Genomic DNA, 15,840 nt, shown 5'->3' with positions numbered 1-15,840 from the left:
CTAAAAACAGCAGCTGCTAGATGCCAAAAAACCCAAGAAATGCTCACAGATCTAGACAAGAATCAGAGAAACCCGATCCTTTTGAATCTCAAACTCTGGTGCCTAACCTACGGCTCTTTGGTATATGATGCCTCGGACCTCAGCAGTCTAGTGGGAACACCGATTTAGGGTAATAGCACTATCCACTAGTAGCCTCATGTAACATGTTCCCACTTTCCAATTGTCTTCTGCAGCATATCTCCACCAGAAAATGTCCCTACTTTCTGACCCTCATTTCCTACATTAGGTCAATAGGTTGACAGTCCTACAAGCATTACATATATTGAACATTATGTGCAGCCCTTTGGTGATGTCAGAGGCTGCATTTGCAGTCCACTTCAGCTGAAAAGTCAACAACCACTGCTATAACAGCTGTAAACATTGCCAGTTCTTGATAAACCAGCCAAAATGAATTTAGTGGGTGGCCCTGTCCAACCCCTCTGCCTGACATCTTAGAAACAAATCAAGGCAACCAGGCAGAAAATTGTTGGCCAAACAGTAGCTGTTACATACAAAAGGATTATGCAATCCAGCACTTTAACTAAGATGCCCTAAGCAAAAAAAAAATTCGTCCTGAACGGCAGCTGGCATCGCATCTATTCATGGCTACCAAACGGACAATCGCGAGGGCTTGGAAGACTCCCCTCCTCAGCTTCGAAGCTGTCAAAAATCGGATGAACTTTAAAATGGTTAATGAAAAGCTGATGGCTATACTACTAGACACCCATACAAATTTCCTGCAGACCTGGTGTCACAGGCTTGATATAGCCGAACCGTCGATATTTGACCAGTCCCTCTTGTGGATATAAGATTTACATACTATTTTATTTTTCTCTCTTTCCATCACAGTCCCCCTGGAGCCCTTTTCTTTGTGGTTTTTTTTTTGTCTCCTTTCTCTTCGTTCCTCCCTTTTCTTCTATTTAGTCTGTTCTTAAGATATTTGAGCCGATTGTGATTTCTGCTTTGAGTACTGTATCAGTAATACTATATCCATATGTCAGAATCCATTGGAGCCCTGAATATAGAGTACCAATATGCATTCAGCGAGGTTCCATATTCCATCTTCACCGCCTTCTGTATGCAGATATAGTGACAACATTTTCTTTTAGTTTATTATGTCATTGGTCTCTAAATGTCTACCATTTTTGCAACTTATTGTTTTGTCTTCCTTTTTTATATACGGCACTTGTGTACGAAGTTCATTTTCTTAACTTCCCATCAGTACATATTCTGTATTATTCATCAGAAAACCTGTATGTTTTATTATTGTCAGTCAGTGCATCTGTTTTTGACAGATTCTCTGATGTTCTCTATTCTGCAATAAAATTCTTTGTAAAAGAAAAACATGGAAAAAATGAGATGAGAGGTTTCTAGCAAACCTTAGAGCACTAGTAAGGGCTTCCAACAGCTTGTTGGTTAGGACATAAAGACAGGGGTGTCCTCTGCAGGAACAGTAAGTGCCATGTTAGGATGGGACAATGTCGGATCCATAGTGAGAAAAGACCATTTCTGTACAGATACAAGGCTAATAAGAGCAAACAGTTTTTCAGGATACTTTCAATCTCCAAAGAGAAATAGCTGAAAAAAGTGGGTGCAATAGCAAAGACTTTTTGGCCTTTGAAGTTTTAAACAACCCAAGGCTCGAACTATAACAGATAGAAGCTATGACTGATCTTCTAGTTGTTCAGTGGTCCATACTACACCAATAAGAGCCAAATTGGCCTCTTAATTTAGGAGAAAAAGCAGTAGACTGACTCTTTGGGCACAAACTAATTTGTCAAGGACTGGATGGACTAAGAATCAGAAGTCTCTGTGGCCAATGGCTCATAAGTGTTTAAAGGGTCTGTAAAAATCACATACTGAATATGCAACAGAGGGTGCAGTCAGAGTTGGCAAATAATTGGGTAATTGGGTAATTTGGGCCACAAAATATTGAATGAACATTGAAATATTGCATGAGCATGGTAAAAACCTCAGCTGAGAGGGGAGACAAATCAATCATGCCCAAGGAGTCTGTTGTGTCCTTTGAGTCCTTCTTGGCTCTCAGAACACAGAGCAACATGATTCTAGGCTGCAGACATTGGCACCATCAGAAGGTGCTTTGCAAACCCTGGACCCATCAGGGGGCACTTTGCTTTAGCGATTCTTCCTAGAAGTGATTTGTACTTCAGGCTCTGCTCCACCTGAATATCTCATCTGAACATATCTTTCTCTCCTTCCACAGGTATGCTGCTGCCTACATCCACCCAGAACTGAACACTGACTGTTTATTGTCACTGTATCTTTGTGCATTTTGGTATGTAGCTGCCTACATCCACCCAAAACTGAACACTGTTTATTTTCACTGTGTCTGTGCATTTTGGTATGTTGCTGTCTACATCCACCCAGAACTGAACACCGACTGTTTATTTTCACTGTATCTTTGTGCATTTTGGTATGTGCTGCCTTCACCATCTGTTGCCCTTTCTGCATCATTATGTTTATGTTGCTCTGTAAGTGTCTTACCTAAGTTATGGCTGGTCTTATCTTTACCACTCTCTTTGCCCTCTTGCAAGTCTGGCTTAATGTCAAAAGCTTGCTTTGCTAGCCAGCCATCTTTCTATTAGCTCATGATTAATTAACAACCAACCATCCCCACCCTTAATAGTATAAACCTAGAGCACCTTTATGGAGAAATAATTTGCTGTGGGGAACATTGCCTGGGTTCTTTCCTGAAGTGATTCTTTATATAAGTGATTTGCACTTCAGTGATTGCACAAAGCAAGCATACATAGAAAACTGCATTGAAAAGCACCAAACAGGCTGCTGGTGACCCTCTCTCTATTCTGCTCTCCTTCTACTCTGTAGCATGCGCATTCTACCACTTCTTCTGACAGTTGTATCTGCTCTCCTTAAAAGTCTTTTTCCTTCATTCCTCTTCTCCACCACACAGCTTATATCCATCACCATCCCTTCGGTCTCCTTCCTATTACTGCTCTCACCATCTCCTACTAATTCTAAATCCACATGCTCATAAAACCTCCAGGATGCTGAGGCATGACCCCTCATATAAATCGCACTCCCATATTACATTCCTCACCCTTCTGCTTCTCCTAACCTCTGGAGATATATCCCCAAACCCTGGGCCTTCATCAATTAAGTGTGCCAAATGTTACCATCACCCTTGCACCCTCTGGCAGCTGCCGTAATCCACAGAACTTAAGTTTCCATTCCTCTTCATTCCAAAGCCAGCCTGCCCTTTTCCTGTGCTCTCTGGAACGCCTTCTCTGTAACAAACTCACCACCCTCCATGTCCTTTTTAGCACAAATTCCTTTAAACTACTTGCCATTACCGAAACCTGGCTTCGTGATTCTAACACCGTTTCCCCTTCCCATAGTGGCCTTCTTTAGACTCGCTCTTCCATACCAAGTAAACAAAAAGGAGATGGAATAGGAATCCTCCTTGTCCCACAGAGCACCTATCAGATACTTCACCCACCTCCCTCTCTGACACTCATCTTTTGAGGCACATAGCATACATCTATTCTCTCCTGTTTCCCTAAGAATCTCAGCAGATCTACCGGCCCCCTGGAACAGTATTTACCTTCCTTGATTGCTTCTCTGCCTGGCTACCCTTCTTTCTCTCTTCTGAAATTCACACAATCATTCTCGGAAACTTCAACAACCCTTTTAAAGCTACCACTCCTGCTACTTCTAAACCTCTTAATCTAGCCTCCTCTTTTGGCCTGAAGCAATGGATTCAGGCTTCTACTCACTTCAATGGCAACACCCTTGACCTTGTATTCTCTTATCTATGCACTCCATTCTCATGATCTCTGATCACCACCTTATTGGTTTCACTCTGTCCCTGCCTCCCACCTCCTCTCCCTCCAACCACCTAACAGTTACCAGTAGAAACCTTCTCCACATCAACTCTTCTCTTCTCTACTGTGCTATTGACCACCTCTATGACAAAATATCATCCCTGTCCTGCCCAGATCTAGCCACTTCTGTCTACAACAGTTCAAAGTCATCCTCCCTAGACAAGTTCGCCCCCCCTCACTACAGTAAGGCCTCAACCACTACAACTTTGGCAGTCAGGCCCCGACTCCTACAACCTTGGCAAACAGATGACACCAGAGGTCTCAAAAAAACATAGCCGCGCTCTTGAGCATCTGTGGCGTAAGACTAAGTCTCAGAAAGACTTCAACCAATATAAATCTGCCCTCCAGAAATACTATTCCTGCCTCCATACTGCCAAGCAGACGTATTTCATTACTCTCATTAACACCTTCTCATTCAGTCCCCATCAACTCCTCTCTACTTTCAACTCTCTTCTTCATCCTCCACCCACTAACTCACTCACTGTCCCGGATATCGTAAATCACTTCAAAAAGAAAATCAATACAATTTGTGATATCTCCGACGCGCAGATACCTCCCCCTGCTTACCACTCCAAATCAGCAGGGACAATCGCAACTTTCCGCATTCAACCCCACTACTATAGATTAGGTTGCTAAACCTTTTTCTAACGCCCACCTAACCACGTGCCCCCTGGACCCTATTTCATTGCAAATGCTATGGTCAGCCTCTGGCTCTATCCTACACTCTCTAACTCACATCTTCAACCTCTCTCTCTCTTCCAGCATCTGTCACAATTCTCTGAAACATGCGCTAGTCACCCCCATACTCAAAAAGCCCTCACTAGACTCCACCAATCTTAACAACCTACGACACATCTCCTCTAAACTGCTTGAATGCCTGGTCTACAACCAGCTGCGCAACCACCTCACTGAGAATAAACTTCTCAATCCCGTTCAGTCTGGATTTTGCTCTCAGCACTCCACGGAAACTGCTCTCCTCAAACTTACAAATGGTATACTAATGTCTAAAACCAATGGACACTGTTCTGTATTCCTACTCCTGGACCTCTCTCCTGCCTTTGACACAGTGGAGCACTCCCTCCTCCTCAAAGAACTCTACTCCTTTGGTCTACGTGACTGTGTTCTTCATTGGATCTCATCCTACCTATCCCACTGCACCTTCAGTGTCACAATTCTACTTACTCTTCTCCTCTTCCTTTCTCTGTTGGGGTTCCCCATGGCTCTATTCTGGGACCCCTCTTATTCTCAATTTATACTTCTCTTAGTCAGTTGATTGCATCCCATGGCTTTCAATACCATTTCTATGCTGATGACACCCAAATCTCTCTACCCCTCAGCTCACTGCATCAGTCTCCTCACGCATTGCTAATCTACTAACAGAGATACCAGCCTGGATGTCACACCATTTCCTGAAAATTAGTTTATCCAAAACTGAGCTCATAATATTTTCTCCCCTACGTGCCCCTTCCACTGACTTCTCTGTCAAAGTCAACGGCTCAACCATCAACCCGCCTCCCACATGCCAGGGTGCTAGGCGTAATCCTGGACTCTGAACTATCCTTACAGCCCCACATCCAAACACTGTCCAGAGCTTGCCACCTCAACCTCCGCAACATCTCCAACATATGCCCCTTCCTAACCAATGACACCATTAAGCTTCTAACTCACTCCCTGGTCATCTCCCGCCTTGACTACTGAAACTCCCTCCTCACTGGCCTACCTTTGCATAGGCTATCCCGCCTCCAGTCCATCATAAATGCTTCTGCCGGACTCATTCACCTTACCAATCATTTAGTGTCTGCCACCCCTCCAGTCCCTCTACTGGCTCCTGCTCACCCAACGCATAAAATAAAATAAGATATTTACAACTCATAAAGCCATCCACAACTCTTCTGCTGTCTAGCTCCCTTGTCACCTCCTCTCATGCTCCCTTCTCCTGGAACTCCCTTCCCCAATGTGTCTGACTATCTCCTGTCTCCAGCCTATCCTGCCCCCACCTAACAACTGTACATGTATTTTGTCCATCAGCCCATCCTACCAGTTATTACCTTTTGTTTCTCTCGACCCTCCTTCTTAGATTGTAAACTCTAACGAGCAGGGTCTTCTGAATCCTCCGGTATTAATTAGTATTGTAATTGTACTGTCTGCCCTTATGTTGTAAGCACAGGCTGGTGTGAGATGGCAGCAGGAAAGAATCAAAGACAAAAGCTTTGCAAGAGAGATAACCTGTACCTTTACAGGAAAGACAAAAATCCAGTTTTCTGTTTTGTACATCATGGGACACAGAGCAGAGTTAATCCTGACTTTTAGGAATGTCCCAAAGCACAGCTCCTGAGGGGAAGGAATCACAGCCACTGCCGCAAGGCCCAAAGTCAAGCCACAGCCCTCAAGATACTGCGATCAAACACAGCATCCTCTGCAGTTACATCCACCTTATAAAAACATGTAAAGGTGTGAATAGAAGACCAGGTAGCAGTCCTGCATACCTGTTCCACTAAGGCCTGATGACAGATTGCCCAAAAAACCCCTATAACTCCTGGTGGAGTGAGCAGTCACATGAAACGTTGGATCCTTACCCTTCAAGCCATAGGCCTGAGCAATCAGCTGCCAAATCCAATGTGAAATAGTCTAATAGTCTTCTTAGTAGCCGGCTGACCTTTCCTAGAACCTTCTGAAAGAACAATGAGTCTAACTGCCTAACCGTGGCAGACGACTTTAAATACTTCCTTATGGCTCATACCACATCCAATGTGTGAAGAGCCTTGTGCCCTGGCAACTCCTGATTCAAATGAAAAGACGATACCACCTTTAGCAAAAAATAGTTGAAGAAAGAATAAAATTATGCAGAAGCTGCAAAAACATGACCTTTACCTATTAAACTGAGGCTCAATGCCTGGTTAGGAGGGGTTATGCCTAGAAAGGTACTACTATTTTTTTTTGACAGTGTCTAATCACCTGAAAGAGGCAGCATACCCTATCATAATGTACAATGCTTTGAAAAAGAATTCATACCCCCTTGAAATTTTCCATTTACATCCAAAAAAAATAATTTATTTTATTGGGATTTTATGTGATAGACCAACACAAAGTGGCACATAACTGTGAAGCGCAAGGAAAATGATAAATGGTTTTCAACATTTGTTACAAATAAATATCTGAAAAGCGTGGCGTGCATTTGTATTCAGCCCCCGAGGCAATACTTTGTAGAACCACCTTTCGCTGCAATTACAGCTGCACATCTTTCTGGGGATGTCTCTACCAGCTTTACAAATCTAGAGTGAAATGTTTGCCCATTCTTCTTTGCAAAATAGCTCAAGCTCTGTCCGACTGGATGGAGATCATCTGTGAACAGCAATTTTCATGTCTTGCCACAGATTCTCAATTGGATTTAGGTCTGGACTTTAACTGGACCATTCTAACACACGAATATGCTTTGATCTAAACCATTCCATTGTAGCTCTGGCTGTATGTTTAGGGTCGTTGTCCTGCTGGAAGGTGAGCCTCTGCCCCAGTTTCAAGTCTTTTGTAGCTTCTAACAGATTTTCTTTTAAGATTGCCCTGTATTTGGCTTCATCCATCTTATCATTTTCCTTCCACTTCACAATTATGTGCCACTTTGTGTTGGTCTATCACAGTGGTGGCGAACCTATGGCACGCGTGCTGCAGCGGGCACGCAGGGCCCATGCACATGCTCCAAAAGGAGTAGCGGCACCAGGTGATGTCACGAGCCGCAACTCGTTCGAGCTTTCGTATGGCCAGTCAGTGCGCTGCCAAGGATATATACAGTATCTCACAGAAGTGAGTACACCCCTCACATTTTTGTAAATATTTTATTCTATCTTTTCATGTGACAACACTGAAGAAATGACACTTTGCTACATTGTAAAGTAGTGAGTGTACAGCTTGTATAACAGTGTAAATTTGCTGTCCCCTCAAAATAACTCAACACACAGCCATTAATGTCTAAACCGCTGGCAACAAAAGTGAGTACACCCCTAAGTGAAAATGTTCAAATTGGGCCCAATTAGCCATTTTCCCTCCCCGATGTCATGTGACTCGTTAAGTGTTACAATGTCTCAGGTGTGAATGGGGAGCAGGTGTATTAAATTTGGTGTTATCGCTCTCACTCTCTCATACTGGTCACTGGAATCTCAACATGGCACCTCATGGAAAAAAAACTCTCTGAGGATCTGAAAAAAAAAAAAAGAATGGTTGCTCTACATAAAGATGGCCTAGGCTATAAAAAGATTTCCAAGACCCTGAAACTGAGCTGCAGCACAGTGGTCAAGACCAAACGGAAGGTGGAGGAGCGCAAGGTCTCTAGCATCCACCAGCTACGTGATGTCGTCATGGAAGAGTAAAAGAGGACTCCAGTGGCAACCTGTAAAGCTCTGATGAACTCCATGCCCAAAAGCGTTAAGGCAGTGCTGGAAAATAGTGGTGGCTACACAAAATATTGACACTTTGGGGCCAATTTGGACATTTTCACTTAGTGGTGTACTCACTTTTGTTGCCAGCGGTTTAGACATTAATGGCTGTGTGTTGAGTTATTTTAAGGGGACAGAAAATTTACACTGTTATACAAGCTGTACACTCACTACTTCACATTGTAGCAAAGTGTCATTTCTTCAATGTTGTCACATGAAAAGATATAATAAAATATTTAAAAAATGTGAGGGGTGTACTCACTTCTGTGAGATACTGTATATTGGACTGGCTGTGAGTTTTAATACATTTGTTTTTATTAACACAAGATTTTAGCTTGTGCTGGTATTCAGTGGAACTTTGCCCCCTTGTGCTGGTGGTCAGTGGAAGCTGTTATTGTGTTTTTCCTTTAAGACAAAATATGTTAATGTATGGCCGTTTTTTTTCTAAACAAAAACCTCAGTATTCAGGTTTAATTGCAGTGTTGGCACTTTAAATAAGTGGGTTTTGGGTTGCAGTTTGGGCACTGGTCTTTAAAAGGTTCGCCATCACTGGTCTATCACATAAAATTCCAATAAAATACATTTACGTTTTTGGTTGTAACATGACAAAATGTGGAAAATTTCAAAGGGTATGAATACTTTTTAAGGCATTTTTTATATGACAATGCCCTGTGTCCTGTGATAAAACAAAGAAATACTGCTAACAAACAGTGAGGCATTTTGATTGTAGTAGCAGTTATCCTGTGCAGGCCTAGAGTTTATTTGTCAAAGTTCAATCCTGCTGAAGGATATAGCATTACACACTTCCTGTGTCTCTTAATGGACAAGACAAAAAAAGAGAAAATAGTTGGAAGGGGTTGTGATAAGTTTTTGGAGCTGGCTAGATTTCAGGAAGATTTATTCAGGCCTGATATAAGCATAAACCTAAATACATGGCTATTTAAAAGCCTAATAACATTTACCTGCACAGGATAATTGGATTGCATTTCAAAATACACATGGTCAGCAGTAACTTAAAGACAGGATACATACTTTAGTTATTTTTCTTTGAAAATATACTGGTATGAAATGTTGCCAAGGTGTTATTCATCTAAGAGATTCTGCTATGTAGTTTAAAGCCACTGTACCTGCAGCAGTGCCCAGTCCTCACTAATCAACCACTCAGGATTGTCTGGTCCCGTCTCCATAATTGGTTTTATGAGGGTTGGCAGAGGTTTTGCAAATTGGGTCTGCTGTTTCAGCAGAATGTTCTTCTTTTGTTCTTTTCCTTCCTTGCGTATCTTAAGTGGATTTGGTGCAGCTCTGTCAAAGAGGGAGCGAGGAGGCACCACAGCTTCTCCATGTCGCATCTTCTTTTTTCTGCCAGCCGCTGTGGTAAATGGAAAAAAAAAAAAATTAAAATTATATATATAAAATACCAGATACTAAAAACTTCAGTATACAGTTTCATAATGTATCTGTTTAATACTAAACATGTTCCATGCAGTATGAAGACTTCACACTTGCAGTCACTACAACTTACCTGCTGGATCAGTTTTGTGCCTCTTACGTTCCTTCCTCACATATACGGGAGGGAGTTTTGATTCTGGGATGGGATTGGTATCATACGTCAAACACATCACAGAATCAATATAAATGTCATTTTCATCTTGAGGGGGAGTCGGTGGTGTCCATATCTATGAAAATTAGTAAACACAAACACCAATTAGGCCTGACACTGCACTCAAATCTGACCATGCATTAGGGAATAAATGGTCAAATGAATAACGTGACAAATAAAACAACTCACTGGCATTATTTCTGTCTGTCCTTCTTGGTCTTCATAAATAAAATCCTAGTAACAGCCAAAAAAAAAAAAAAAAGGATTAGATATGGCTGAATAAATTAAACAAGTTTTCAAAATTGAACACAATTATAAAAATTTGACTCCTAGGTGAAAGCTGTGCGACTCTTGCGTAAAAACATTTATCAATGTACCCCAAGTGTATGTTTAAAAAATTGATGTATTTAGAACTTCTAATTACATAAAATGCAAAAGTATGCAGCATGAATGCGAGTGCAAAATACTCTAAGCAGATGCCATGGGCTAAATTAAAAATGATATACTTTTATCTGTTTAAAATCCATGAAATAAAATGTTCACGTCCATACAAACTTTAGATACTACCATGGATGTGAGTGATATGCTTCTGCTTCGGAAGGTTTTATCCCCTTCATGACCAGGCAATTTTTTGCTTTTTAGCACTGAGCTACTTTAGCTGGTAACTACGTGGTCATGCAACGCTGTACCCAAGAGAAATTTATAGCTTTTTTGCACACACCAATGGGGTTTTATTATATAAATAAAAAATGAGCAAAATTTTGAAGAAAAACAAAAAATCTAAATAAAAAAAAATGTTTTATTAGATGTGTAAAACACATCTAATAAAATCACATTTCTTCAGAAATTTAGGCCAAAATGTATTCTGCTTTATGTCTTTGGTTAAAAAAATCCCTATAAATGTATATTTATTGGCTTGTATGAAAGTTATAGCATCTACAAACTATGGTATATATACATATTTATTTAAATTTTATTCTAGTAATGGTGTGACCAGCAACTTATAGTGGGATTAAGGTGTGACAAGCAATCTGACACTGGGTGGGAACTGGCTGACACGCACATCACCAGTGACACTAATACAGTGATCAGTGATACACGGTCACTGTACTAATGACACTGGCTAGGAAGGAGTTAACATCTTGGAATAATCAAGGGGTTAAGTGTGTGCCTAACAAGTGTTAATGTGTGTATTATGTGCTGCTTTTTACTAAAATGTCTTTGTTCCTTCTCCCTGCTTTGCCTCTGTACAGAGCCCTGTGTTGATTGTCAACACAGAGATGTGGGCTGTGATAGGATACAGCTGATCAGCAGATCTGGGCCATGAATCATTGGCTGGGACCTGCTGACAAAATTCCACTGTGTCTTAGCACAGCAGGAGTCAGCAGGGGCACATGCGCCCTGTACCTGGAAGAGGCCAGTGTCATACAGGTTTGTCCCCCGTCTGCAGTAAATTGCAGGTGGGTGGGTGGGCAGTCCTGAAATAGACATATTCAGTCGAAAATATATAAACTTTCACCATGCAAAAGATGGTATATTATATGGCTATACTGAAATTTTCACTTGTTGACACATTTTGCTCTAAACATTACCATATTATAAGCATCTTCCCGTGTGTATGTCAGCAGCAACTCATTTTCTTCTTCATCCCATTCCATCCTTTCCTTTAATTCCTTCAAATGCTGCGAATCCCACTCTTTCCTAGCTGCATTTAGTTGTGCCTAAAAAAGAAAAAAAGTCAATTGCCGCATTGGTCTTCTGATAACACTTTCTTTTTGTCTTTCAGATGTCACAGTGGCAATCCTGGCATGACTGCCATAGAGGACAAGCCAAAGAGCGAAAGCACTCGTTTGCATGTATTCCTACTTCTGTGGCTGCGAGAGATCCTTCATCAGCAAGGGAGTAACCTCAACAAAAGCAGGTATGTGTCTTCCAACATGCCACCAGAATGAATATACCTCCTTTGGTCAAGCATTTATATAAGGCACTTAACGTCCTGATAAAGTAGACATATCCACAAAACAAGTTCACCGCACACACTACTGTTATTGCCTACTGACACACCTGACTGTTTTATTTTGCCTTGCATTTGTTTCTCTGAATTTTAAGAAGCCATCTTTTGTATAATAAAAATGGTCTGCTTTCAATCTTACTTTTCATTTATGGAGTTCCCTGTGGCGAAATTAAAGTCCCTTACTTTGTATCAATTTTTGTTTGAAACAAATTGGGGATGATACCCTCAGGAACTTATTGTCATTAGATATACACTATGTTCCACCACATTCAGTTTTTCTTGCCTGTGTCTCACACACATTTTCTACAGATCCTATTGCTAGTAAATTATCACTAGCAACAGGATCAGCAGTGTGAAATGGGCATTAGAAAGGAGTAGAATTAATAAACCATTTATACGGTTTAAAAACCCAAAGCTTAATATTGAATGTGTATATCTGGGTGTTATGTAAATGCTGTCAAATCAAGCTTTTTTTGCTTCTATTTTTACATTGGCAATCCTCCTCCTTTCCCAATTCAATCTGACCATGCCAAAAACAGAAGCAGATCTGTGCGGGCGTTGTCAGTTTGCATGCTGTGTGAACTGCTTGGAGTTACTGAATGTTGTGTCAATGCACAGTGTATCTATCACCCATAGACAGTTTGCCCATTATACCCCCCAACCCCTTCCCACCCAGCCCTGCTGTGTTGACCAACAGTGGCTTCTACTCAAAGCTGCTGTCAAACGCAGCAGGATTGAACAGGGGGATGTGACCAAACTGACTGGTGAGGCACAGGTACAGCGTGTAGGAAGGAGAAGCCACTGTGTGCGACGTGGCCCAATAGACAAACAAGCCCCCAGCTACGGGGAACAGGAAGAAACATTAGTTGTGCAGTCATGTGATTGCCACATACATCATTACAAAAATGTTTTTTTGTTTTCTAAATAACAAATGCAATTATAGTTAGAAAATGTTTTGTACTCTATTATAGTTGGCTAGGATAGTAATCTGTTTGTCAATATACAGGATGCAGGAAAACAAGCTAATTTATCTTCAAAATTCAGGGAAACTCCAGGCATTAAAATCACAAATCAGTAGTTTTCAATGCCAACATCGTGGTGCATGAGAAATTTTTCTGGCCAGACACAAGATTTTCTAGAAAACGCAACCACTAAGAGCTAGATTTATAACACAAACAGCAACAAGTCAGATCTTTTAGAAACTGATAACCAGTTACATCAATGTTGCAATTAAAAGCTGGAAACTACTAGAAATATTTCAGAGTATAAGGCCAGCATTCGGTTTACCAATAGAGTTTAGGAAGCATTTCCATTTTAACTGCGGAGTAACATTTCTGCTGAAAATGCTTGGTGTCTAGCGGTCTTTGGCTTCATTCATTTTAATCTCTGGCTTAGGACGTACATGTAGCTACCAAAACGAGAGTAAGGTCAAAATGCAACTGAAGACAGCTGCAGTTAGTCTGGCAAAGCATCAGAAAGGAGGAAACCCAGCCTTTGGTAATGTCCATGGGTTCCAGGCTTCAGGCAGTCATTGCCAGTAAAGGATTCTCAACAAAATATTAAAAATGAACATTTTATTTATGATTATATTCAATTGTCCAATTACTTTTGGTCCCTTGAAAAAGGGAGATGGCAACTCTTAAGAGCTGTTAATTTCTAAACCCTTCCTCCAATTTGGATGTACAGTTGTGTTCAAGATAATAGCAGTGTGTTGAAAAAAGTAAATAAAGCTCAAAATCCTTCTAATAGCTTTTATTTCCATACATACAAATGCATTGGGAACACTACACATTCTATTCCAAATCAAAACATGAAGAAAAATATATCACATTTGTGGTGTTCCTCTAAAAAAAATTGAAGAAAAGTGAATATTAGACTGTTTGTAAAAAATACAGTTTTTTGTTTTTTTTTAAACTCAAACATTCACTATATAAACTGAAAAATGTTTGAAGATTTTGCTTTCTTTGAATCACTTAATTAATATTTAGTTGTATAAGCACTGTTTCTGAGAACTGCTGTACATCTGTGTTGCATGGAGTCAACCAACTTCTGGCACCTGTGAACAGGTATTCTAGCCCAGGATGATTGGACTACATTCCACAGTTCTTCTCTATTTCTTGGTTTTGCCTCAGAAACTGCATTTTTGATGTCACCCCACAAGTATTTTATTGGATTAAGATCCGTGGATTGGGCTGGCCACTCCATAACATCAATCTTGTTGGTCTGGAACCAAGATGTTGCACGTATACTGGTGTGTTTGGGGTCATAGTCTTGTTGGAACACTCATTTCAAGGGCATTTCCTCTTCAGCATAACCTCTTCAAGTATTCTGATGTATTCAAACTGATCCATGATCCCTGGTATGCGATAAATAGGCCCAACACCGTAGTATGAGAAACATCCCCATATCATGATGCTTGCGCAACCATGCTTCACTGTCTTCACAGTGTACTGTGGCTTGAATTCAGTGTTTGGGGGTCATCTGACAAACTGTCTCCGGCCACTAGACCCAAAAAGAACAATCTTAGTTTCATCAGTCCTCAAAATGTTGCACCATTTCTCTTTAGGCCAGTCAATGTGCTCTTTGGCAAATTGTAACCTCTTCAGCACATATCTTTTTTTCAACAGTGGGACTTTGCGGGGGCTTCTTGCAGATAGCTTGGCTTCACATAGGCGTCTTCTAATTGTAACAGTACTCACAGGTAACTTTAGACCTTCTTTGATCTTCCTGGAGCTGATTGTTGGCTGAGTCCTTGCCATTTTGGCTATTCTTCTATCCATTCGAATGGTAGTTTTTCGCTTTCTTCAACGTCTTTCAGGTTTTGGTTGCCATTTTAAAGCATTTGCGATCATTTTAGCTGAGCAGCCTATCATTTTCTGCACTTCTTTATATGTTTTCCCCTCTCCAATCAACGTTTTAATCAAGGTACGCTGTTCTTCTGAACAATGTCTAGAACGACCCATTTTCCTCCGAATTTCAGAGAGAAATGCACTGCATGTACAACATTTGCTGCCTTCCTTCCTTAAATAAAGGCAATAATTGCCACCTGTTTTTCAAAGAATGAATGACCTCACTAATAGAACTCCACACTGCTATTATTTTGAACATGCCCCTTTCAATTACACAGAATCAGCAGCATGCATGTCATGACTGTTGGGTCTGTTGGATTTCTATTACTCTACTACACCTGCTAGTAAATTATTTGCCATGTAATAATATCATTTCTACCAAAAACAGTGAATGATCAGGTTAGTGATGTCTGACTGCTATTATTTTGAACACAACTGTACATATCCTCAAATTAAAACTAACAAAAAAAGTGTGCACTTTCAGCCCATATCCATTATATAACTATAGCTTGAATATGTTTTGATAAATACCTGAAAAAACTAAAATTGTGCCTGTGTTCAATATATATGGACCTAACTGTATATACACTCCGGTTTCCTCCTACACTTCAAAGACATGCTGTTAGGTTAATTGGCTCCTGTCTAAATTGTCCTAGTTTCATCCCTGACCATGCGAGATCTCCTGCATGGTAGGGATTGGGGAAAGACCTGACAACCTACCCTGTAAAATAATTGGTAAGAATATTCATGGAAAAAAGTCGCTTACGAGTGACGGTACATGCAATCACCAAGGGTCAGATACGACTGAATGGATAGATAGAATTGTATATATACATATATATATATATATACATATACATATACATATATATACACATATATACACACACACACACACACAATTGCCAAAAGTATTAGGACGCCTGCCTTTACACGCACATGTTGGCTCACCCTTTGCAGCTATAATAGCTTTAACTCTTCTAGAAAAGGTTTAGGAGTGTGTCTATGGGAATGTTTGACCATTTTTCCAGAAGCGCATTTGTAAAGT

The 15,840-nt window shown here is 40.7% G+C and overlaps 1 protein-coding gene across 7 annotated transcripts in view; it reads right to left on the bottom strand.

The window, feature by feature from the left end:
- LOC149455491 (E1A-binding protein p400-like) overlaps nucleotides 1–15,840 on the bottom strand; it is a 201,517-nt gene that overhangs the window by 71,659 nt on the left and 114,018 nt on the right. For all 7 annotated transcript variants that reach the window (XR_016314044.1, XM_089686148.1, XM_089686151.1 and 4 more), the window contains 4 exons: nucleotides 11,522–11,650; nucleotides 10,119–10,163; nucleotides 9,852–10,005; nucleotides 9,457–9,698 (listed from right to left, as the gene is read on the bottom strand). Coding sequence is in view for 6 of the 7 variants with exons in the window: in XM_089686148.1 (XP_089542274.1) it covers nucleotides 9,457–9,698; nucleotides 9,852–10,005; nucleotides 10,119–10,163; nucleotides 11,522–11,650 (570 nt within the window). In the remaining variant the exon portion in view is untranslated. The remainder of the gene's footprint in view (nucleotides 1–9,456; nucleotides 9,699–9,851; nucleotides 10,006–10,118; nucleotides 10,164–11,521; nucleotides 11,651–15,840) is intronic.

Source organism: Staurois parvus, unplaced genomic scaffold (assembly GCF_062004578.1).
Source record: "Staurois parvus isolate SC_StPar_1 unplaced genomic scaffold, SC_StPar_1.0 ptg000392l, whole genome shotgun sequence".
NCBI lineage: Eukaryota > Metazoa > Chordata > Amphibia > Anura > Ranidae > Staurois > Staurois parvus.
Note: the sequence above shows the minus strand (reverse complement) of the source record. Positions and strands in the feature narration are given on the sequence as shown.